General features: G+C 41.9%; 1 protein-coding gene across 2 annotated transcripts in view; it reads left to right on the top strand.

The window, feature by feature from the left end:
* Positions 1–26,402, top strand: part of LOC144601925 (microphthalmia-associated transcription factor-like) — a 198,933-nt gene that overhangs the window by 158,147 nt on the left and 14,384 nt on the right. For both annotated transcript variants that reach the window (XM_078414511.1, XM_078414513.1), the window contains exons 3-6: positions 8,388–8,615; positions 13,995–14,018; positions 23,325–23,420; positions 26,177–26,294. In XM_078414511.1, the coding sequence (XP_078270637.1) occupies positions 8,388–8,615; positions 13,995–14,018; positions 23,325–23,420; positions 26,177–26,294 (466 nt within the window). The remainder of the gene's footprint in view (positions 1–8,387; positions 8,616–13,994; positions 14,019–23,324; positions 23,421–26,176; positions 26,295–26,402) is intronic.

Genomic DNA, 26,402 nt, shown 5'->3' with positions numbered 1-26,402 from the left:
CCTGCTGTACACCTCCTCTTCCAATTCCTTCACATCCACATTCTTCTTGCCTCATTAACCCCTCCTGATTGGTTTCTACCACTACCCATTTTCTCTCCATTAGATCAAGTTGTCTGTCAGGCCTGGAATATTTCAGCGGTGGGCGCCTGAGACCCAGGTTCGATCCTGACTAAGGGTGCTGTCCGTACTGAGTTTGTACGTTCTCCCTGTAACCACGTGGGTTTTCTCCTGGAGCTGTGGTTTCCTTCCACACTCCAATGTCGTACAGGTTTGTAGGCTAATTGGCTTGGCAAAATTGTAAATTGTCCCTCGTGTGTGCAGGTTAGTGCAAGTTGCTGGTCGGCGTGAACTCGGTGGGTAAAAGGGTCCATTTTCCATGCTGTTTCTCACGAAACTACTTGAGTACCCGTTGGCAGTACTCATTCCGTGCTCAGGCTGGGGAGAACATTAATCTCTTTCTGAGACTGAGAATAGTGCCTTTGTAGCCACATAGCATCACGCTCTGGATTCCACTCTCAATGCGTTTGATGATGTTGTGCCTCATCAAAATTCGATCCTTTTACGTTGCTGAGATTTTAATTTGGGTCTCAGCCTGAGAAATTCAGCAAAACTGTGTGCTTGGAATGGATCCATTGTTGGCAAGGAAGTAAAATACCATGTTCAGATAATTAGAGAATACAACCTTGCTGATTTTAATTTATGTTTAGTTTAGAGACACAGTGCCGTTAAAAGGCCCTTCCATCCACCGAGTCTACGCTGACCAGCGATACATGAACACTATCCCACACACACTAGGGACAATTCACAATTTTTACCAAAGCCAATTTACCGCGGCACGGTAGCGCAGCGGTAGAGTTGCTGCTTTACAGCGAATGCAGCGCCGGAGACTCAGGTTCGATCCTGACTACGGGTGCTGCACTGTAAGGAGTTTGTACGTTCTCCCCGTGACCTTCGGTTTCCTCCCACACTCCAAAGACGTACAGGTATGTAGGTTAATTGGCTGGGTAAATGTAAAAATTGTCCCTAGTGGGTGTAGGATAGTGTTAATGTACGGGGATCGCTGGGCGGCACGGACTTGAAGGGCCGAAAAGGCCTGTTTCCGGCTGTATATATATGATATGATAACCTACAAACCTGTACGTCTTTGGAGCGTGGGAGGAAACCAGAGTACCCGAAGAAAACCCACGCAGTCATGGGGAGAACGTACAAACTCCGTACAGACGTGCCCGACTCTGTGTCGGCTAAGGCAGCAACTCTACCACTGCTCCACCGTGCCGCCCACCAAAATGTTTCATGAAGTGTCCATAGACCAGGTGGTCACTTGTTATGAGTTGATATTGTAGATTGGAATCCTTGCTGAAAGGCACAGCGGTAGACTGACGTGCTGAGGAATGGTTCACATGTGGGATAAAAACACTTTTTCTTTTCCCTAAGTGATCTCTGAATATATCCAGGGTTATCTGTCGAAGATCCAGTTTCCTCCCACACTCAGTAGCAACTCAGCGGGTCAGGCAGCATCTCTGGAATAGAAGGATGGATGACATTTCAGGTCGGAACCCTTCTTTGGGGTCCCTACCCGAAATGTCATCCATCCTTTATCCTCCAGCGATGCTGCCTGACTCCAGCACTTTGTGCCTATCTTCGGTCTCAACCAGCATCTGCAGTTTCTTTCTACGCAGAGTTTTCTATCGTTTGATATTTCTGCATTTCGTTATTTGTGCCTTTTTTTAAAAACCGGCTTGATTTGTGCAAAGTGTTTATTCACAAAAGTGGTTAGTTTCAATTTCAGACCCGTGAGCCCAGTGGGCCTGCGAGTATGCGGTGAAGTTAGTGAGGTACGGTAATTAGTGAAGTGTGCCATGCTCAGGAGGAACGGATACTGGGACTGCAGCTGCCTGGCCCGCTGAGTTCCTCCAGCATTTTCTATGTTTCTATTGACTTTCAAGACTGTCATTTCTCTTCATTAAAATAAAAAAAAACACATTCTGCACAGTATTTTCTTCTCACATTTGTCTTTTTGTTCTCACATTATTATGATGCAGGCGAAGGTCATCTGGCCCATTAAGTACATGCCAGCTCTCCGAAAAATTCCATCAATCCCACTCCCCCACTGATTTTACACCAGCCTGTTCTCTCCCAGGTGATGATCAACAACCTCACCTTCCAGTACCACACCCGTGTATAATGATGGTGAAGTGCTGGAAGATTGGAAGCATAGAAGCATGGAAAATAGGTGCAGGAGTAGGCCCCTCGAGCCAGCACCGCCATTCAATATGATCATGGCTGATCATTCAAAATCAGTACCCGGTTCCGGCCTTTCCCCCCCCCATATCCCATCTTCATTGCCTACTGTACCTGCATGCTTACTTTCAGTGACTGATGTACAAGCACACCCAGGACTCGTTGCACCTCCCCTTCTCCGAATCTGACACCATTCAGTCTGAAGAAGGGTCTCGACTCAAAACGTCACCCATTCCTTCTCTCCAAATATGCTGCCTGTCCCGCTGATTTACTCCAACATTTTGTGTCTACCATTCAGATAATAATTTGCCTTACTGTTCTTGCCACCAAAATGGATAACCTCATATTTATCCACATTATACAGCATCTGCTCACTCACCCAACCTATCCAAGTCACTCTGCAGCCTCATAGCATTCTCCTTGCAGCTCACACTGCCACCAAGCTTTGTATCATCCGCAAACTTAGAGATGTTACATTTAATTCCCTCGTCTAAATCGTTATTATATATATATTGTAAACAACTGGGGTCCCAGCACCGAGCCTTGCGGCACCCCACTGCTTGCCATTCTGGAAAGGAATGTAGCTAATGTTGTGCCTCTGTTTAAGAAGGGCTACAAAGATAAACCTAGGAACTATAGATCATCAAGCCGAACATCTGTCGTAGTAAAGTTATTGGAGAGGAACGGTGGCGCAGAGGCAGAGTTGCTGCCTTACAGCACCAGAGATGCCGGTTCGATCCCGACTACGACTGCTGTCTGTACGGAGTTTGTACGTTCTCCCTGTGACCGCGTGGGTTTTCTCCGAGATCTTCGGTTTCCTCCCGCACTCCAAAGACGTACAGGTTTGTAGGTTAATTGGCTTGGTATAAATGTAAAATTGCCCCTCGTGTGTGTAGGATAGTGTTAATGTGCGGGGATCGCTGGTCGGTGCGGACTCGGTAGGCCAAAGGGCATGTTTCCGCGCTGTATCTCTAAAATAAACTAAACTAAAGGAATGAAAGATGAGATATACATGTATTTGGAAAGACAGAGGTTGATGGGAATGCGAGAAGAATAAAGTTGGATTAAGGTAAATGGAAGCTTGATGGCTGGCACACAATAAGTGGGCTGAAGGGCCTGTTTCTGTGCTGTACAATGCAGAGCAGAATGCTACCTTTGGGCAACTGAAAATAAAAGGCTGGATGGAGTTCAAGAATCTGCATACATTTGCAGAATGTGAGTTGTTTTTCATAACATTTTTCACCTTTGCCTGACTCTTGCAAACCCCCACCATGTCATGTGCTTGAATTAAGGTCAGATATTGACCTATTTTTCCATTTTAATCAAATATCAGTTTTCAACAGCTAACCATTGCCCTAAACACCTATCTAAAATGTAAAGATTCTCACAGAAAACTCAATAAAACATTTTGAAAATAAACAACAGAAAATTAAAATGATGTAGGAGGGAACTGCAGATGCTGGTTTACACCGAAGATAGACATTAAATGCTGGAGTGACTCAGCGGAACAGACAGCATCTCTGAAGATAGGGAATGGGTGACGTTTCGGGTCGAGACCCTTCTTCGGACAGAGGGCCGAGGGGAGAGGGAGACAGAGATATAGAAGTATAAATTTATGGCACAGATATCATTTTCAGGATAGTATGAATATTCTGCTTGCTGTTTAATGAAAAGCATCAACATAGCTACAGTTTAATTCATAAAAGAGCAGAGAGTACAAATGAAAAGAGGGAATTCAGTTTGATCTTTGGATTTCTGATCACTAACAGTCTGTTCTTTATTTAAATGAAATGAGCAATTGAAGGCTGATTTTATATAAATGTTATAATGCTAAAAACTCACAAGTTATTTGTCCTTTGCGGGACTCTGATTTTGATTAAGAACCAAAGGTAGACACAAAATGCTGGAGTAACTCAGCAGGTCAGGCAGCATCTCAGGAGAGAAGGAACGGGTGACGTTTCGGGTCGAGACCCTTCTTCAGACCAAGCAGTTTCATGATTCCTTCTGTGAGAGGATTTTGCCTTGTCCTGCCTGTTGATCTATGATGGTTTCCAATCAAGCATGCATGCATCTTGAAAGATTGGTTGATCTTATTCCACAGTAATCTCTAAAATAAAATTTGAGGCAATATATTCACGGTCTGCATTCAGGAAATACTTATGGCTTCATTCAGGACATCTGCATTCATGAGAGGAGCAGTGTGGGCAGCCAGCTAGCCACAATTGACGAAATACAGGATGAGAGTGAGTTATTCCATTTGTTTAAAGTTAAGCAATAGATCTCAATTAAATAGATCAATGTTTAATTTTTTATGTGTAAGAAGGAACTGCAGATGCTGGTTGAAATGGAAGATAGACCCAAAATGCTGGAGTAACTCAGCGAGACAGGAAGCATCTCTAGAGACAAGGAATGGGTGACATTTTGGGTCGAAACCCTTCTTCACTGATTATTATCATTATTTTAAAATCCTCATTTGATTTTGCTCCTCCAAGTCTCTGCAATCTCCTCCATCCCTTTAAACTACTGAAATTTAAGCTTTTCTCATTCAACTCGACAATAGACGGTAATTAAACTGGGTTTGTAGTTTAATTGGCCTCTGTAAATTGCCCCAGATGAGGGCTGGGAAGAAGATAGGTTAGTTAATTTAGTTTAGCTTATTGTCACGTGTACCGAGGTACAGCGAAAAGCTTTTGTTAGCATCCTTTCTCGGTCGAAAAGAACACTAAGTGCTGGGCTAACTCAGCAGGCCAAGCAGCATCTCTGGAGGACACGGAGAGGAGATGTTTCGAGTTGGGACTGTTCTTCAGTCTCCAGTCCCTTGTGTCTCTTATCTCACTCAGTACGTGTGTGTGCATGGTGCAATGGGTTGCAGAGAATGAGTGAGTGAGAGACTAGACCACTGCACAGCATGCGAGAGGGTGAACAACGACTGAGAAGAAGTGTGTTGGAATCATCTTCTTGATAAAATGAAGTTTATAAGTTCTAGGAGCAAAATTAGGTCATTTGGCCCCATCAAGTCCACTCCATCATTCAATCATGGCTGATCTATCTTTCCCTCTCAACCCGTCCTCCTGCATTCGCCCCATAACACTAAGAGGTCTTAGAAATGGTACACAGCCCCTGTTTCTGGAGAGGTTGAATGGGTGATAGTAGCCAACTCATGTTGCTCAAAGCCAGCTCTGTCAGCCTGAATCATAACCAAGTTCAGATTAATTTAATTTTGGAGAGAAAAAAATCTTATGCATTACATTTTATTACGAAAGGCCAAAGCGCACTTTGGTTCATGGTACGCATTATTCAGTCTAAATACAGAAAATGCCTTTAAATATTTAGTCATTATTATTGACTGAAGCTTCAGAAAGCTTAAAATATTACTTAGCCCTTAATTTAGGACAAATTATGGATCATGCTTAATCAAAATCACGTTGAAGATTATTTTTATGAATCAGGATAGCTAGTAAAACCTAATCTTTGAAACAGGATTATTTGTGGGAGTTGTTAATGGTTTACCTGCAAATGATTACAAAAGTGACACACTGACGTCGTTTTTCCTTCAATAATAGAATTGTGATATCTTTATCCTGTAATTCACAGGAGCCAACTCCCAAATCATTTGTAACCAGACCAAGTGAACGCGTTGGGCCCAAACCTCTCCTGCATTGGTGCAGCACCCTCTCCTCCCCCCACCCTCCCCCTCCCCCCTCCCTCCCTCCCCCCTCCCTCCCCCCCTCACTCCCTCCTCTCCCCACCCCCTCCCCAACTACGACTGCTGTCTGTACGGAGCTGCCCAAGCGAAATATGTTTGTTGAGTGAAAACGAGAAGCTATTGCGACTTGGGTGGGGGAGGGATAGAGGCGATCTTTAGTACTCGTTCTCAGCATACAAGCAAATTCTCAAAACGTATTTACCAAATTGTGCCCAAATTGTTCATATCCACTTCCATGATTTGTTAATGTATCAATTTATCCACGGTCCTGTTTAGTTTTTAGTATTTAGAGATACAGCGTGGAAAGATCATAAGATCATAAGTGATAGGAGCAGAATAAGGCCATTCGGCCCATCAAGTCTACTTAATGAATTAATAAATGTAATTTATTAATGCACATCTCAGTTATGAATGGTTTTTTCTTTTGTTGCTTCAGGGAAGATTGTTGGGATGTACTAATGAGAACAATCAAGGCATTTCTGAGATATTAAGAAAACAATTGGCATGCAAGTAACCCTTGCATCTCCTCTCTCTTTGTCCCTCCCCCATCCTAGTCGTCTTACTTGTTTCATTGTCATCCTGTTGAGTTTCATTGGCTGTCTCATTCATTATCACCTAGCCCACAGCCAACAATAAACCATTGTGGGCCCCACCTTTACTTGATCATCGTTACTTTTTGCTTTGCTTTCACTCACTTGTTCTATTCCTCTCCATATCACCATCTGTAACTCTCATTTCCCTTTTCCCCTGACTCTCAGTCTGAAGAAGAGTCTTGACCCAAAATGTCACCTATTTCTTTTCTCCAGAGATGCTGCCTGACCCTCTGAGTTAATCTAGCATTTGTGTCTATCTTAAGAAAACAATTGCTGCCTTCTCTACAATTTAATTCATTGTACTGACTTTCTGTTAAATCTACACCTTGGTCTCTTCCATCCACATTAGTGCCAGACAGGCCTCTAATGGAAGGAAAAATTGGAGAAAGGGGGCCAAGCCAAATGAAAGAAGAGATGGGGGTTATAGTGATGTTTGCATATCTATTTGTACATTTCCCATAACATTTGGATCCTTTCACAACTTAGTCCATCACAGAGCTTTCATTCAGTAAGTGTCTTCTTTGTGGGCCTTGTTCGCCTTTTCTTGTTATAGTGTTAGCACTCGAAGGGGAAAAAAATGAATTTGCCTTGGAGCAATTATTCGTCAAGAAATCATAGCAGCCCTATGAAAGAACTCATTTTATGCACAAAAGTGGTGACGTCAAAGCTATGTAAAGTAGCTAATGGCAAATAATTTTTAATTTAAGTGGCTGACTTCCATAGCATCTTGAAAGCTGCTTCTGTGCGCCGTTGATGCCATTATATGCATAACTAATTTAACAAGCTTTTTTCCCTAAGACCAACAGTTCTGATGCTATTTTATCTAGGCTACTGGTAACTCTTCTGGGATCATAGTCGGCAGACACCAATTGTCCCATTTCCCAAGTGAAGTACTTAGGGGAGCACTTTCAAAACTTCCTGTTTAATTTACTTCAAAGCTCAGTAAGTGCTGTATTGCACCTGATATGTTGGAACTTAACCATTATCAGGTAAGTTTAACCTTAATGCACTGTATAGAACTAGCATTGATCGATGCCTTCAGTTCCTCGTTGAAGCAATGTATTTTCAATTACTCATCATTTGTTGTTCTTGAGTTGATTCTCCCGAATATTCCTTTTAGTACAGTCTGCTATAAACATTTTCCCATTCCTAAAATAATGAGTATGACATCCGTACGTTATCCGTCTTTTTTTGGCATGCTAAAATTTGCCTTTGGATGCAAGCGGAAAGAGAATTGATTGAATTAAAGTATAAATTATTTTTTAAATTTAATATGCTGTAATTGGCTTCAGGATTATTTATGGCTTTGTAGTTTGAAGTCTTTTTACTGTTGCTCTGATTCAGCGACAGCACATGCAGACTTTAAACGGCACTTGCAGTTCATTCACAGTAAACTCAATGGAAGCACGATGCTCAGAAACCGTACATTTGCTCTTTGAAGCACTTAATATACTTTATAATGCGCGACGCCTTCTCGTATTTTTGATGCTGCTTTCAGTGTTTTTCTTTTTGGGTCATTTGTTCGAAGGAGATTTTCATCTCTTCCAAGGCTACGAATTTACAGTGATGCCAGGATTTCTGTGATACTGTGTGCAACACTACATTTCATTAACAGCAACAGATAAGGCGGAGATTGACAAATTCTGGATTAGTATGGGTGTCGGGGGTTGTGGGGAGAAGGCAGGAGAATGGGGTTGAGGGGGAAAGATAGAGCAGCCATGATTGAATGGCGGTGTAGACTTGATGGGCCGAGTGGCCTAATTCTGCTCCTAGAACTTATGAACTTATAAGAATGTGCAAGAACATTAAATTAACGCTGTTTTCTTTTTATTCTGTTCCGCATATAGGTGCAAACCCACCTTGAAAATCCGACCAAATACCACATTCAGCAAGCGCAGAGACAGCAGGTTAAACAGTATCTGTCAACAACATTGGGCAACAAACTGACAAACCAGGCCTTAAGCATGCCCTGTTCCAACCAACCAAGTGATCATGTCATGCACCCAGGAAATGGAAGTAGTGCTCCCAACAGCCCAATGGCCATGCTAAACATCAGCTCAAACTGTGAGAAAGAGGTAAAACCGACTTTTCTCTTTGTGTGGAAATCTATTGGCCTGCAAGTAACTGGTAACAAAATGCAAGATCGTTTTAAAATACTGCTTTTAAAACACAGACACACGTGCACACGCATGCACAAAGTGCTGGAGTAGCTCGGCAGGTCTGGCACCACCTCTGGGAAACATGGATAGGTGACGTTTCGGGTCAGGACTTTTGCCTTCTGAAGAAGGGTCCCAACCTGAAACGTCACCTGTCTGTGTTCTCCAGAGATGCTGCCTGACCCACTGAGTTACTCCAGCACTCTGTGTGTGTGTTTGTGTCCTTTTTCTGTAAACCAGCATTTTCAGTTCCTTGTGTCCGCACATTATTGCTTAATTCAGTTCAACTTCTGAAACATTTTCTGCAAAGGATTATCTTCATAATTTTGTACCTTCTCATTAAGTGATCAAAATAATTGTCAATTAGCAGCAATTTGCCTCTGAACTCCATGACTGAGAACAATGTGAACATTTAAAATCAAATTGGAATATTTATGGAGAGACAAGGAGGAGAGAACACTTGAATGAAGCAGCTTATTTTAAAGTACTACAAAAGTATAATCAAATCCCTGAAATTGATTTAAGAACAAAATTTCCTCATATGTCAAATGTAAGAATTAATAATAGAATCTAAGTCATAAGGAACTGCATATGCTGGAATCTTGAGCAAGAAGCAGAAAATGCAGGAGGAACTCAACAGGTCAGGCAGTATCTGTGGAGGAAGTAGACAGATGACATTTTGGGTCAGGTCATTTCTGTAGACTGGGTCAGTTTTCTTACATTGTTTAGGTTGATACGTGACATAGTACTTGATATTGAATTCTCAGTTTGGATACAATTCAACATACAGCAATGAAATGTGTATCTCTTCTCTTCAGACAATACATTTTCATTTATTTTATGATCTTTATCTATTAGTTGCCCGCTGGAGATATAAATGTTGACATTTGCTGAGCCTTTGCCCTGGATACAGTAATATGCTGGATATTTGATTGAACCTGCAATTTAAATTGCTCCTTTGATTCTATTTTTAAAAACATAGAACAGTTTACTCTTAAATTTGATCTGGTTTTACTGCTAAATTTAATTCCACCATAATCAATAAAAATCTCATATATATATATATGCCCATTGATATTCTATATTGTTTTAAATCCACTTAGTATGTGTTGTATAATCCTCAACTTGGCTCAAACTCAGAAACCAAATACCTACTCTGGTAGGTAGAATCTAAGTCTTAGAATTTTTAAACATGATGTTTTTAATCTTTCGATCACATCGAATGGAGTTGCATAGAAGTTTAATATTTTGTCTATCATTCTACTTAAAACGCCATAGGCTGCCTTGAAGCCTGGCAGTATGATTTATAATTGCAAGTGACATTATGGAAAAATCAAACTTTGAGAACTGGAGGAATGTAACATGACTGCTCTTGATATCATTCCCGTGAGTTAGTGTTTCTGATCATTCCATCCTAACACTTATGCATGTGGGTAACTCTACTGATATGCCTACCTGTACATATTTGTTTTCATATCTAAGGTTCGTTTTGGAGGCTTAACTCTACGACACAATTTAAAACTGAATGCACAGAGAATTGTTGTACAGTTTTCTAACTGCTCGGAATAAAATAAAACCTCAGTCAGAGCCAAAAAAAAATCTGATTGCAGACTGTATATTAATTTGTCTTACCTCTATTACTTCCCACCAAACCCTGCCGAATTGTCCATGGTACTTTATCGAATAAGGAAACAGTGACTTTGACAGCGGGGAATTGCTGATGTTAAAAATCCCACTGCAAACTTTTAAACTGTAACGTTAGTTGGTTACAGAAAAAAATTAAATGATTGTGATTTTTATGGAGCACGCACCATATGTTAAGTAGTGTTAGTGAAAATTGAGTGAAAATTGACAGTGGAAAGAGGCAGATTGTAAAAATGCAAAATCCCTTCTGCAATGTAATCACAGCGTATATGGAATGTAAAATGTTGTTTTCGATGGATTTGCAGACAATAATTTTTTTATCCGTGTTCTGGATGCTTGCATCATCCAGCTTTAAATAACTGGCCCCGGCGTACTGACCGTGACTGCAATGATTAGAAGCCAAATACAAAATATTTTGCTCTCAAACCAAATTTTGGTTTAACTGATTCCTGGGATGGCAGGACTTTCATATGAAGAAAGACTGGATAGACTCGGCTTGTACTCGCTGGAATTTAGAAGATTGAGGGGGGATCTTATAGAAATTTACAAAATTCTTAAGGGGTTGGACAGGCTAGATACAGGAAGATTGTTCCCGATGTTGGGGAAGTCCAGAACAAGGGGTCACAGTTTAAGGATAAGGGGGAAGACTTTTAGGACCGAGATGAGAAAGTTTTTTTTCACACAGAGAGTGGTGAATCTGTGGAATTCTCTACCACAGAAGGTAGTTGAGGCCAGTTCATTGGCTATATTTAAGAGGGAGTTAGATGTGGCACTTGTGGCTAAATGGATCAGGGGGTATGGAGAGAAGGCAGGTACGGGATACTGAGTTGGATGATCAGCCATGATCATATTGAATGGCGGTGCAGGCTCGAAGGGCCGAATGGCCTACTCCTGCACCTATTTTCTATGTTTCTATGTCTGAGAAAACACACAAAATGTCAAAACACTAGTGTCAGTTATTTACTTTCAATATAGGTGAAGCCACTACTGACTTGGTTAAAATCCGAAAGTGCCTTCGTAGACTGGTTGCCAAGTCAAGCACACGGTTTAAAACAAGAAAAAAAGGTTTCGTATTTAAGCTGATGGCAATTAGAACAAGAATAAATAGATTAAAAATTGTGTGAAGATCCTTTCTTTATTTTGTTATTCATTATGGTTCTACCCTGACCAAAATGCCTTCAATACCTGAAGTACACTAAATAATATTTTAATGTTTACTAAAATAAATAAAATTATGTAGACCTAATTTGCACTGTACCTTTTACAATCGCAAGACTTTGCAATGTTTTTCGCAGCCAGTGAAATACTTTTAGAATTATCTTTATAAAGTAGCAACCTCACACAAAGTGATACGATTATGGGCAGTGGTAGAGCTACTGCCTTGCAGCACCAAAGACCAGGGTTTGATCCTGACTACGGGTGCTTGTCTGTACGGAGTTTGTACGTTCTCCCCGTGACCTGCAAGGGTTTTCTCCTAGATATTTGATTTCCTCCCACACTCCAAAGACGTACAGGTTTGTAGGTTAATTGGCTTGATATAAATGTAAAATTGCCCCTAGCTTGTATAGGATAGTGTTAGTGTGCGGGGATCGCTGGTTGGTGTGGACTCGGTGGGCAGAAGAGTCAGTTTCCGCGCTGTATCTCTAAACTAAAACTAAATTAATTAGAAAGTGATGCCCAGAAACTAAAACTGCATGTTTCATTTCAATGATATGTACCAAAAAATTGATTTGATTCTTCTAGAGTAAAATGAACGACCAACCATTTTTGGAACAGCTCACGATTTATGCAGAAATTTAACAAATTTAAACCAACCCAATCTGGAATTCTGCCTCACCATCCAGCTCCACACACCTCCACCTTAGCAAATCTGGGTTTAGTGATCTCACATAACGGTAGAATGCTGTCAATTTGGTGGAGAAGATACCCCTGCCCTTCTTGAAAGAATTGCTACGGGAACTTTTGTGTCAACTTGAGTGAATAAGAAGGGCAATTTTAACATCCCACACAAAAACAGTGCTTCAAATTTTGCATATCTCCCACAGTACTGATGAAGTACCTTCTACCAATCTGAACAAGGGTCCTGACCCAAAACGTCGCCTATCCATGTTCTCCAGACATGCTGCCTGACCCGCTGAGTTACTCCAGGATTTTTTGTATTTTTTGTCCCCTCGGTACTCCTTCAGCGTAGGTTTTTAAACTGGAGTCTCTAGAGGGGAGGGTTTATTGAACGTTCAAACTCAGAAGTGAGTGTACTGCTGACTGATCCTTGGCTGATGGAATAATATTAACCAGCGCAATGGGATAAGACTTGCGCACCCAACAAATTAAAAATAGTAATTTCTAGATTATACTATGGATGCGGTAGTAGCGTTCAATGTCATAGAACAGTACAGCATAGGAACAGGCCCTTTGGTCCACCATGTCTGTGTTGATTATGATGCTAAGACATACCTTTATCTGCCAGCACATTATCCATATCCCTCCATTCCTTGCATATCCACGTGCTTATCCAAGTCTCAAATGCCTCTATATCCACCACCACCCCCGGCAGCTCGTTCCAGGCACTCACCACTCTCTGTGTGATAAAAGAATTTCCCAGCACTTCTCTTTGAAACTTTGCTCCTCTCACCTTAAACCATTTTCAAAAAATAAAATCATTTTATTGAAAAAATAAGTATTTTTTAAGAGTATCTTGGATCCATGTCTGAGTAACTCGATGCAAAGTGAAGGTGTATTTCTAAATTTAAAAAACGACAGGATCATTGGGAAAACAAAGTAATATTCTTGATAAAGCACTATGATTTACTCTTGCACCTAAAGAAAAAAATGCCTAATATTATGAACATTTTTAAAGGTCTACAAATTTAACAAGAACTCCTGATTCTTGGTGAATGCATGCCTGATTTTTGTGGAAAGGAGTAGGAAGGAACTGCAGATGCTGGTTTAAATCGAAGATAGACACAAAATGCTGGAGTAACTCAGTGGGACAGGCAGCATCTCTGGAGAGAAGGAACGGGTCGAGGAGAAGGGTCTTGACCCGAAACTTCGCCCATTCCTTCTCTCCAGAGATGCTGCTTGTCCCGCTGAGTTACTCCAACAGTTTATGTCTATTTTTTGTGGGAAGGATTTGGGTTGTGGTAAAAAAGGGAGCATGTTTTGCTTTGAGCTAGTGTGAAATGCCATGAATAGTTTAGTTGTGTTTGACATTTAAGTGTAAAATCCAGAGATTTTTGGAGGTACTGTGGCTTATCTTGGTGTGAGTTACAATTGTGTAAAAACAACTCTGTGACCTAGCAGAATTTTCAGGACAAATTCACTCTATTCATTGCTCCCTGATTGTGCTGTATATCGGCAAATTTTGCATGTCACTGTTTATCCCTTTAAATACCAATTATCTAAAGGCTGCTTAAAATTAGGTAATACATAACTGTCTGAAGTGAGATGTTAGAGAAATAATATCCTTAACTACACAACTGTTTCTGAAAAAAAAGTAAGCACGATCACCTCAGTGTGAGTCTTCTCAAGGTGTATCTCTTCTTTATTCTAGGAATATTCCAGGAATTTATTTTAGAATCTAACTTCATGTACATGCTACACACTAGTATCTTCTGGAGAGGAACTAATACTAATACTATTTCTTTTCTTTTACAGGTCTGGTTACCGGAAATGAAAATGGTAATAATTATATTTTACACTAATGCTTCACTTGAAAACCTGCTGAATTTATTGCATCGTACCGAGAGTTGAAATTAGTAAATTTATGTTCGCAATTTCAAGCACTAAGCTTTATGCGAAAACTGTGAAGATTTCCACAATGCTAAAAGATTCCCACTGGGTGTAGAAGAGGCCATGCATTGGTGCAGCCCAGAGAAAGCAAAGCTGCCCTTTGTCCATTAACCACCATTATGTTTCTGTTTGCATTGAATGGGTTGACTTTGATATTCTGTCCACCAGAATAAGACCTAAAATTCAATATTTTAAATAAATTATCTTGAATGTACAGAATTATTAGATATTATTAGCACTAAATGTCTTAATAATTTTAAATTTTAATTTAATTTTAAACTTTAATTTAATTTAATTTAATTTAATCTTTTAATTTAATGTTTTAATTTTAAAACATAAAGCATTATGTAGATTATCCACATTTCCTCCATAGCACTAGTATGGAGTACTAGTGCATGTAGCACTAGTGTATGTAGCATAAGTGTATGTAGCACTAGTGTATGTAGCACTATGTATGTAACACTATGTATGTAGCACTATGTATGTAGCACTATGTATGTAGCACTAGTGTATGTAGCACTAGTGTATCTAGCACGAGTATCTGGCACGAGTATGTAGCACTGGTAAGGAGAGAATACTAGTGTGTACAAGTGTAAGTAGCACTAGTATGGAGAGTACTAGTGTACGTAGCACTAGTATGTAGCACTAGTATGGAGAGTACTAGTGTATGTAGGTACTAGACCTAGCACTTGTACGGAGGGTACTAGTGTACGTAGCACTAGTATGGACAGTAGTGCACACATTGATTTAATGGACCTTCTATCTAAGTGTGATCGGCACCAAATATCTTTACTGTTTATGTCTTGATGGTGTTCCCCATGGACCGGCAGTCAGGGCAGAGGTTTACTGGTCTTGCATGGACTTTTATGTTGCTAATGCAATCGAACAGAAAGTTGAATCATTTTTCAGTCTAAACCCTGCCCTTAGTTTTGTGGTTTGGAGAAAGGGGGGAGTCCGGCTGCCAAACCCATAGAGAGCGTGGCCCTGGGGTTTCCGAGCGTACATCACATCCTTTTAAAAAAATCACCATAAACTTTATTCAAGGTAAAAAATATGTACAATACAGGAACTGTGCAAATTCTTCTTCCGACATTCTCTGAGGCTATACCTGCATTCAATTCATCGTTACATAGTGTTTTTCCAATCTTTACCCCACACCCTTGGCACTCGTGTGCACCCCTGGGGTGAGATCCTTTCCCTTGTTTGAAGAGCGTCTCCACCACACCCTGCCCTCCAATGTGCAGCAGCGGAAGGACCCTAGATTGTGGTCCTCCCCCACAGAGCCTCGGCGTTGGCTGCACCGAGCTTCAGTGTGTCCCTCAGCATGTTCCCCTGCAGTCTGGAGCGGGCTAGTCGGCAACATTCCCTGATGGACATCTTGCTCTGCTGGGAGGTCAACAAAGTTGGGGCAGACCAAAGAACATCTTTCACCCAGTTGATGACCTTCCAGCAGCACTCGACGCCCATCTCTGAATGTGTCACCAATTTACAAGTTGGGTGGTGTACGGTTCTGATGCTTCCAACTGCCCACAGGTGTGAACTGCCAGACCTGCCCTGAGCCCATCGTGGATATTTGGGGAACAGAGCGATATGGATCATGTGCAGGCAGATGAGATTGGTTTTCCTTGGCATCATGTTCGGCACAGGCATTGTGGGCCGAAGGGCCTGTTCCTGTGCGGTACTTTTCTATGTTCTATCCCATTTGGCATGATTGTTTTGCCATAGAATGAAAAGTGTTCTTGATTTGAAGATGGGATTTGCCTCCACAATAATTGTGTGGTCATTTCTACCATTGCTGTTCCGGGCAGATGCATCAGCCAGGGAGAGGTACCTCGATGAGGCCTCTCACTTTGTTCACTTTGTACTGACAGGAGATCCAAGCCTTCTAGACTCAGCCAGCTTGGTCATTTATGAAGTTACCAATCCAATCTTGGCAATGGGCATTCTGTGCCCTTGTTTGTTTTCAGTGCTGTCCTCCAAGTGTTCAACATGGAGGGGCTCTGATGCATGAGCTGTGGTCGGACTTTAGATGATAATCAAGATGAGGGACTATTGCCATGTATTTTTTGTTTTTGTTTTCGCAAAATATTTTTATTCAGAACAGAGTTAAATGAAATAGCAATGAACGTGCAGATGTACATTTTAAATAAATCAACACAAAGAAGAAAAGAGACATATTAATAAGAAACATTCAAATGATACACAATAGAAAAATACAAGAATATACAGAAACACACAAGAAATAGAAATAATTTAAAAAAAAATAGTAATGCAAAATCCAACCATACCATCAGTCACACACCCCACCCACCCCGCCCTGGCTAATTAAGAATGAAGAGTGCACCTACACATAACAGAATTTAACAAGCCAGCCCTTAGTTCGGCAGAACCTGCAAGTCTGTAAAGTATGATAAAAAAGGTTGCCATTTGTGAAAAAAATGATCAGTACATCCCCTCAATGTATATTTGATTTTCTCAAGTTTAAGAAAAAACACTGCATCTTTGAGCCACTGTGACACAGCGGGAGGGTTAGGAGAGTTTGAGTTGATGCTTGAAGGCTTTATGGAGTCTGGAGTCAATGTTGAGGACTCCCTGATCCAGTCCCTCATCTGTGCACTTCTGTACCCTTCCACCCTTCCCTGCACTGGTGTGTAAGTCCTGTCACTGGCACTGGGTGTAGTTCATCTAGACAGAACACCTTTAATTTTTTGCAAAAACCAAACTGCTAGATGAACTCAGATGTTCAGGCAGCATCTGTGGAAGGAAATAGGCAGGTGACATTTTGGGTCGGGACCTATTATCAGACATGAAGAAATATAATTTGTTTTCTTAATAGCTTGATGACTGTGGGTGTTAACGTCAAGTCAGTCATGTACAAGGATACTAAATCTTTCTGAACACACGCTTTTTTCTCTCACCATTTGAAAGGTGTACCTCCCTTTTTTATTCCATCAAAGTGGATTCCATCTGCCATGTCCTTGCCCCTTCTGTTCACCTGTCTATATCCCCCCCGAAGCCTTTTCGTCTTTCTCATGGCCCATATGTCCACTTAGGCTTGTTTCATCAACATACATGGAAACATTTGCCTTAATATGCTTGTAGGGAACAAGCAAACTGATAGATCACGAACAGATGCAGCCCCAACCTAATTTCTATGAGTTTGCAGTAGTAATGGCCACCTAGCCGAAAAATGACCAGATTGTCTCATTGCTAATTTTTAAAAATCAGAGCAAAAACCCGAATAATAAAGACCTGCAAAATTTAAATCTGGAGATTTAAAGTAAAATGGTAAATGTTGGACATCCCCAATAATGCTAAGTGGAAGCAGCTGGTGGGTTCAATCGCGACCTCTGCTGTTCCTATGGAGTTTTCATGTTTTCTCTCCGACCAAATGGATTTCCTCTGGGTGCTCCAGTTTCCTCTCACATCTCAAAAATTGGCGGATTAATAGGTTAATTAGCTACTGTTCATGTACTTGGGTGTGTAGGTGAGAAGTGGATTATGTGAGGAGTTGATAAAAAATGTAGGGAGAGATTAATGGGATTAAGGTCGGATTAGAGCAAATTGATGGTTGGTGATTCGGCTGAAGAGTGTTTCGGTGTTGCATTTCTCTCTGTGTCTTTTTCACTCGGAGGGTAGTCTTTATCTTGAATGAGCTGCCAGAGGAAGCTGTAGAAGTGGATGCAATTACAAATTTAAAAAGACGTATTGGGATCGAAGGGGTTTGGAGACCTTTGGCCAAATGTAGGCAAATGGTACTCACCCAGAATGCCAAATTGGTTGGCATGGACAAGTTGGACCGAAGGTCCTGTTTCCCTGCTGTACAATTCTACGACTCTGTGAGGCAGGTTCAGGTAACATCTATGGAGAGAGAAATAGGTTCAGCATTTCAGGTCAACGATGTTTCATCAGAAGTGGGAAAATTAAAAATACAAGCATGTTTCAAATTGCAGAGAAGGGAAAAGGATGCACGTGGTGTTGGTGCCTCCCGGGACGGGGTGATGAAGGCATGTTAATCATAGCTGAGATAGACACAAAATGTTGGAGTAACTCAGTGAGTCAGGCAGCATCCCTGGAGAAAAATGATGGTGATGTTTTATGTCGGGATCCTTCTCCGGATCCCAACCTGAATTGTCGCCCATCCTTTTTCTCCAGGGGGAAAAGGGCTGCTGAGGCTGGGAGGGGAAGGAGGTCAGAGCAGGGAACAGCAGATGGAGCAGATGTTGAGAGGGAAAGTTAGATCAGCCATGATTGAATGGTGGGGTAGACTCGATGGGCTGGATGGCCTAATTCTGCTCTTATGACATGAACTTATCAGGAAGAGCCCTGATCAGTCCTGAAGTTTGGGAGTATAGTATGGGGGATGGGTTGCCCCCTCAACTCAGTGCAGGCGGTGGGAGAGAGGAGGATGATGGCAAAGTTAACATCGCTGCTGGGCAACGACTCCCACCCCATGCAGGCCACTGTCACTGCACTGAGTTGCTCCTTCAGTGACAGACTCCTTCACCCCAAGTGCATGAAGGAGAGATATAGGAGGTCCTTCCTTTCCGCTGCTGTGAGACTGCACAACCAGCACTGCTCCCAGCAGACGAGTCAACAGTAACAGTTAAGGAATACACAGTAAACTGATGACAATGTATCCTTGTCTTTACTTTTATTTATAATGAATGATCTCTTGCTATCCACTTTGCTGCTGTAACACTGTAAATTTCCCCGGTGTGGGACGAATAAAGGAATATATTTATTCTTATTATTATTATTAAATGTTGAATATTGGTGGTTTTATAGAGGATGATTGATAGGAGGGAGAGAGCTCAGATGAATGAAACGATGCTGAATTGCATTGAGAGTTCACCGAGGGTTGATTATGTCACTTGGGATAAAGGAAAAACTTGCATTATGGAAAACCTGATTGGATTGTGCAGAATAAGGATTTTAAATAAGGTAAGACGGGGATCAATGCAATTAGATGCACAAAGAAGGAGAAAATGCCAGCAGGCGTAGTGGAAGAGCTTACTGCTTTACAGCGCTAGGCAGTAATCTTGACTACAGGTGCTTGTCTCTATGTTCTCCCAGTGACCTGGGTGGGTTTTGGCTGAGATCCTCAGTTTCCTACCACACTCTAAAGATGTACAGGTTTGTAGGTGAATTGGCTTTGTATAAATGTAAAATTGTATGGAGGGTAGTGTTGATGTGCGGGGATCGCTGGTCGGAGCGGACTCAGTGGGCCTAAGGGTCTGTTTCCATGCTGTATTACTAAACTAAACAGTGTGGTAGGTCAGACAAAGGCTTGCTTTGGTGATAAGACTGTAAGAGTGTGAGCAAGCCAGTAGCAGAAAGTATAGCCAGATGGATACATTGCACCAGGAGGAAGGTTTCACTGTCATCATTCCAGGTTTTTGTCAAAGTTGCACTACCATTGGACTTTGTACACTAGAACCATAAACTTATCCCTTGCCCTTCATATGTTTTCAAGGTGGGTGTAGAGGGGGGATTGGTGCTTTGCTGAAGACTGAGAGGAATGAATTGAAAGAGAAGGAGACAGATAGGATTGACATTGAGATGCGGTTGCAGGAGCCAGTGTTGAGTGCCAGCGGAAGCACAAAGGGAAGCTTTGGGGGTACAGCTGCTCAAGAGCCTGACACTGCCAAGCACTGAAGGGTGAAGATAGGAAGTCGGGGCGGTAGTTGAGAAATAGTTGAGGAGGTCTCAAAATAGTTGAGAAGATCAAAAGGAACTTGAGGTCTGATGCCAGCAGCCATGTAGGATAATAGTCAGTGAAAGATTAGATTCAGAAGCAAAGTTAGCAAAGATCGAAGACACATTGGCAGCAGGGTGGCACAGCAGTAGAGTGGCTAACTTGCAACGCCAGAGACCCAATTTCGATTCTGACAACAGATGCTGCCTGCACCAAGATTGTACGTTCTCCCCGTGACTGCGTGGGTTTTCTCCGGATGCTCCGGTTTCCTCCCACATTCCAAGGACGTACAGGTTTGTAGGTTAATTGGTTTCTGTAAATTGTTCCCAAGGTGTAGGATAGAACTGGTGTATGGTTGATCACTGATTGGCGTGGACTCGGTAGGCCAAAGGGCCTGTTCCCACGCTGTATATCTAAACTAAGCTAAACTAAATATACTGGTGTATACTGATAAAGTATTATGGTGGTAACGATTGGGGAATTGAGATATTATTGTAGCAAAGGTACATCCACCTCATAACGATTGAGATTCTTTTCAACTTGGCACAGATTTTTTTTGTTTGGAGAAAACTTTCAGTTTGTTAGGAATGTTAAACAATAAAAATTACGGCTGATAACTAACGTTAAATTTAGATTGACTGCTCATGAAAAGAACACTGATTAAAACAGATGGCTGTGATGGTGATAATTTTAACAAGTTCCAAGACAAGAAGGTTTTGTGTGATCTCACATATTGCTCCGAAGCTATAAATGATAGAGCTTGAAAAATAATATTACCATGAATTGACTAAAGGTGTTTTTAAAATTAACAAAAAATCTCGGACGATAATTTGGATAGCAACTGCCCATTGTTTATGGCTGACGTTCATGGCCCAGAATGACTTCTAGGGCAGATAGACATACATTGTGGAATACATCATGCCCTGACTGCCTATTATCAATAGACAGATTTGGCAGATTATGACTTTCATCAACAGAGGACATTAATTTGAGGTCGGCTTCAAGCAGCAGTAAGTAGCATCCAGCAGCACTATTTAAAGGTATCACCAACTCCTCTCACCTTCCGAGCTGGTTGAAATTGTGCAGTTTCTGCTTTTCTGGGCAGAGAGAGCTTCCAGATGTTGGAGGCATTTTTGCTGATGATGTTTCTAAACAAAACTGCCTATTGCCTTCATGCAGTAACAATGAACTGCAGCTGCTGGTTTCTTAATTAGTACAGGCGTCAGGGGTTATGGGGCGAAGGCAGGAGAATGAGGTTGAGAAAGAATGATAAATCAGCCGAACAGAATGATTGAGTGGTGGAGTAGACTCGATGGGGCGAATGGCCTGTTTCTGCTCCTAGAACTTATGAACACATACTTTGTTCTGTGATGATCTGCTATGCCAGTTGCACTTGACCCACCAAGGCAAACCGGTGATGCATACAAGGTAAATAATTTGCTGATGACGTGATCCTGGCATTTGTGCTGCAGGCACGCATGGGCACGTTACTGCCATGTGAAAAGTGATGGAGTAAAATAGGGGTGTGCCAAAGTACCAATCTTCGTCGACCCATGAGTATACGGTGGCGCAGCGGTGGAGTTGCTGCCTTACAGTGCTTGCAGCACCGGAGACCCGGGTTCGATCCTGACTACGGGTGCTGTCTGTACGGAGTTTGTACGTTCTTCCCGTGACCGGCGTGGGTTTTCTCCGAGATCTTTGGTTTCCTCCCACACTCCAAAGACGAACAGGTGTGTAGGTAAATTGGCTTGGTATAAATGTAAAATTGTCCCCCATGTGCGTAGGATAGTCTTAATGTGCGGGATCGTTGGTCGGTGTGGGGTCAGTGGGCCGGAGGGCCTGTTTCCGCACTGTGTCTCTAAAAATGAAAAAAAATGAAAACTTCAAATGGGGTGAAGAAAAATAACCATTAGGCAACGGTACCATCTGCAATTTGTAAATCAGTCGGGTGTGCAAGTTGAAGGGGATTAGTATGTGGAAAAAAAAGATTAGATAGGAGGAGTCTATCTTCACTCTTTTCAGCTTATTGCTGACTGTGGACTCAGCAATGTGGCTTTGCACTGATGGCCCACTCCTTACTCTTCATGGGGATATTAGGACATGTGAACGTGTCCAATCCTTCTGTTTAACTGCAGCCTGCAGTTACTTGTCAACTCTTCTCTCGAGATGATTAAATTAGTTTTAGTTTAGAGATACAGCCTGGAAACAGGCCCTTCAGCCCACCAAGTCCACCTCAAGCATCGATCACCCGTTCACGCAAGTTCTATGTTATCCCACTTTCGCATCCGACACACAAGGGACAATTTACGGAAGTCATTTAACCTACAAAACTGCATGTTTTTGGAATGTGGGAGGAAACCAGAACACCCGGATAAAATGCACAGGGAAGATGTACAAACTCTGTACAGACAGCACCCGTAGTCAGGATCGAACTCAGGTCTCTGGCGCTGTGAGGCAATAACTCACGTTGCGCCACCGTGTCACCATTTTGATGAATGTTGAAAAGCCACCAGATATAGTTCTGAAGTTTGTATTAGTGTTTTGTGGGTGATGAAGCACATATAGCCTGAGGAAGGATCTCGACCCGAAACGTTACCTATTCATTTTCTCCAGATATGCTGTCTGACACGCTGAGTTATTCCAGCTTTTTGTGTCTATCTTTAATCAGGTATTAAGTCTGATTGACGGAGAGTTTTGGTAGGTGAGTAAATGAGGGTGTGGTGCATTGTGCAATACTTGTTGTGGTTAACAGGGAATGGCGATAGTGAATGCTTTTTCCCACTCGTGAGATGAATGACTTTCTTGTTGATCTGCGTCCATATCCTCTGTATAAACCTCCAGAGGTATCTGCTGTATCTGTGTTTTGAGGGCTTTCTTGCCCCTGGTGGATACAGGACACATCTATTTCATCAAGCCTGCCCTCTCTCACACCACGACACTCCGAACAGATTTACAGGTCAGTTTGGGTTGACAAATGCGTGCCAGTCACAATCCATCTCCTGTTTAAGAAGCACAAAGTTATGAGATGAGGAGGAGTTTCTTTAGTCAGAGGGCAGGGAATTGTGGAATTCATTGCCACAGAAGGCTGTGGAGGCCAAGTCAATTGATTTTTTTTAAGGTGGAGATTGATAAACTCTTGATCAGTACAGCGGTTGTGGGGAGTTGGCAGGAGAATGTGGTTGCGTGGGAAAGATAGGTCAGACATGAATGAATAGCGGAGTAGACCTGATGGGCCGAGTGGCCTAATTCTGCTCCTACAACTTATGAACTTTAACTGATACCAGCAGCTGAAGGCATTGACTCCTGTTAAAACGCCCAGCCTACGAACAGTCAAGTTCACAGTGCTGGCTGTCACATTTGGATGATAATTAGCAGGGGGGAAAAAAGAGGTTTCTCAATTGCCTTCAGAGGGTAAAAAAAGGCTATGATCTCAAGGCATACGAGACCTTATGCTTCAGATTGTTTCTTATGGGTGTGTTTTCTGTTGGTTGTCACAGATGGACGATGTTATTGATGACATTATTAGCCTGGAGTCGAGTTATAATGATGATATCCTTGGACTGATTGACCCAGGAATCCCAATGGCCAATACGGTAATTTTATATCTCAAATTTAATTCAGATTTATTTTTTTCTTTGCTCTTATCTCTTTATGTCCACTGAGTCTAGATACAAGAGTTACCATGTTTGGCACCATTTTCAAACTATACTTCAACAAATTAGCTCAAAAGAATACATTAAGAGTACAGATGTAGGAAGCCATTTTAATATTGTGTGTGATAAAATATAATCAATAAATGATGATTTGAATCTTAGGAATTGACGATTTCCTGTATCTGAACATTGTACATGTTCCCCTTTTGTGATACAACAGTAGTTTGCAGATACAGTGCGGAAACAAGCCCTTCAGCCCACCGAGTCCGCACCGACCAGCGATCCCCGCACATTAACACTGCCTTACACACACACTAGGGACAATTTAACATCTATACCAAGCCAATTAACCTATCAACCTCGATGTCTTTGGAGTGTGGGAGGGAACCGAAGATCTTGGAGAAAACCCATGCAGGTCACGGGGAGAACGTACAAACTCCGTACAGATAAGCACCCATAGTCAGATTCGAACCCGGGTCTCTGGCGCTGTAAGGCAGCAACTCTACCGCTACGCCACCGTGCCACCCGCAGTCATAGTTGATGCCGTTACATTTTGATTCCCATTACGACTGAAGTAACACAATACCAGGAGAGACCATCGTTATTTCAGACCCAGATTTCTAGTCCCATTGTAAAGTTTATTCACTTGATCATGTTCAAACCCCATTAAGATTAATAGTTCAAAATAAATTAATTGTTTATTCATCTCAATCGGTGAGATAATGATGTGTGCAAAATGATCGCTTCCAATACCCATGGACTATCAGTGACAGGAACTCATAGCACTGTATCTGAAATATTTTATGACATTTCTAATGGGACACGATAAAGCACTCTTTCGAGATAATTTTGCTTTCGAGTTGTGTTTTTGAGGTTATTAATAAAAGTAATAAATAATTTGTTGCTTTGAAAGCTTCATAAGATTAAATTAAAGGAAGTCCACTCAATTTTACGTTAGTTCAGTTTAGAAAGAAGTCCTGTTCCCAAAGCAGTATTGTACATGAAGAACTTCCTCTCTATCAAAAGGAGCTGCTTTATAATAGGTAGGAAAATAACTGCAGATGCTGGTTTAAATCAAAGGTAGGCACAAGATGCTGGAGTAACTCAGCGGGTGTTGAGAAATCCTTGCAGTGCATTATCTCATAGGTTATGGCCAAAGGGCACTGGAGATTCGGGGAGTGAAACTTCAAAGCAGAGCAGCGTGGTGGTGCAGCGGTAGAGTTGCTGCCTTACAGTGCCAGAGACCTGGGTTCGATCCTGACTACGGGTGCTTGGCTGTACAGAGTTTGTACGTTCTCCCCGTGACCACATGGGTTTTCTCCGAGATCTTCGGTTTCCTCCCACACTCCAAAGATGAACAGGTTCGTCGGTTAATTGGCTTGGTATTGAAAAAAAAAAAATTGTCTCTAGTATGCGTAGGATAGTGTTAGTGTGCGGGGATCGCTGGTCGATATGGACTCGGCGGGCTGAAAGGCCTGTTTCCGCGCTGCACTAAACTATACTAAACAGTACAAGAGATAACAATCAACCCATCTCCTCTATCCCAGAAGGTATTGATCTAATTATGTGTCTTACTTGAGTGGACAGCAATTTACCTCACTTCTACTTTGCACATACAATGTCCCATGAAAGCTACAACCACTACCATTATCAAGACATTATAAGACAGGGCCCTTCATCCCACATTGTTTGTGCTGAACATGATGCCAAGTTAAACAGATCTCGTCTGCCTGTACATGATCCATATACCTCTATTCCCTGCACTTCCATGTGTCTATCTAAAACCCTCTTAAAAGCCACTATCGTATATGCCTCCACCACCTCCCCTAGCAACGAGTTCCACCATTGCTCTCTGTGTAAAAAAAACTTGCCCCGTATATCTCCAATAAACCTTTCCCCTCTCACCCTATATTTATGCCCTCTAGTGTTGAACATTTCCACCATGGGGGAAAAAGGTTTTGACTGTCTACCCTATCTAAGCCTCTCATCGTTTTACATACTTCTACAAAGTCTGCCCTCTACCTCCAACGTTCCAGAGAAAACAATTGAAGTCTATCTAACCTCTCCCTGTAGCTGAAGCCCTTTAATCCAGGTGTTCTGGTAAACCCCCTCTGCATCCTCTCCAAAGCCTCCACATCTTCTAGCAACCAGAGCTGTGGGCTATACTCCAAATGCAGCCTAACCAAAGTCCTAGAGAGCTGTCATGATTTCCTGATTCTTATATTCAATGCCCCTAGCAATTAAGGCAAGAAGTTAAATGAAGTAATGAGACATGATTCTTCTTGTAAGGAATGTAGGACAATATGGCACAGGAACAGACCCTTCAGCCCACCATGACCATGCCGAATTCCATGCTGACTTTAACTTATGGTCAGGTATCACAAAATGCTCGAGTAACTCAGCAGTTCAGGCAGCATCTCAGGAGAGAAGGAATGGGTGACGTTTCGGGTCGAGACCCTTCTTCAGTATGAAGAAGAGTCTCGACCCGAAACATCACCCATTCCTTCTCTCCTGAGATGCTGCCTGACCTGCTGAGTTACCTCAGCATTTTGTGATACCTTCGATTTGTACCAGCATCTGCAGTTATTTTCCTTAACTTACGGTCATGTTTGTCCAAGTGCCAATTAGTTTTGCCCTTCAGATCATGACGAGTAATAATAAATGTGAATAATGCGAATCATTCTTTTGCTTTTCAGTTGCCTGTGCCTGGTAACATGTTAGATGTCTACAGCAACCCAGGATTGCAACCTCAAGCTATCAACATCAGCAACTCCTGCCCAGCAAATATGCAAAACATTAAAAGGGAACTTACAGGTACATTGCAGTCCAATCTTTCACCAAAATCAACATACCTAACATTTTTCCTTTTCTATTGATTGTGGCAATGGGGATTGATGTGTTTAGCAGTTTTGCATGTAAATG

This window comes from Rhinoraja longicauda, chromosome 17 (genome assembly GCF_053455715.1).
Source record: "Rhinoraja longicauda isolate Sanriku21f chromosome 17, sRhiLon1.1, whole genome shotgun sequence".
Classification (NCBI taxonomy): domain Eukaryota; kingdom Metazoa; phylum Chordata; class Chondrichthyes; order Rajiformes; family Arhynchobatidae; genus Rhinoraja; species Rhinoraja longicauda.
Note: the sequence above shows the minus strand (reverse complement) of the source record. Positions and strands in the feature narration are given on the sequence as shown.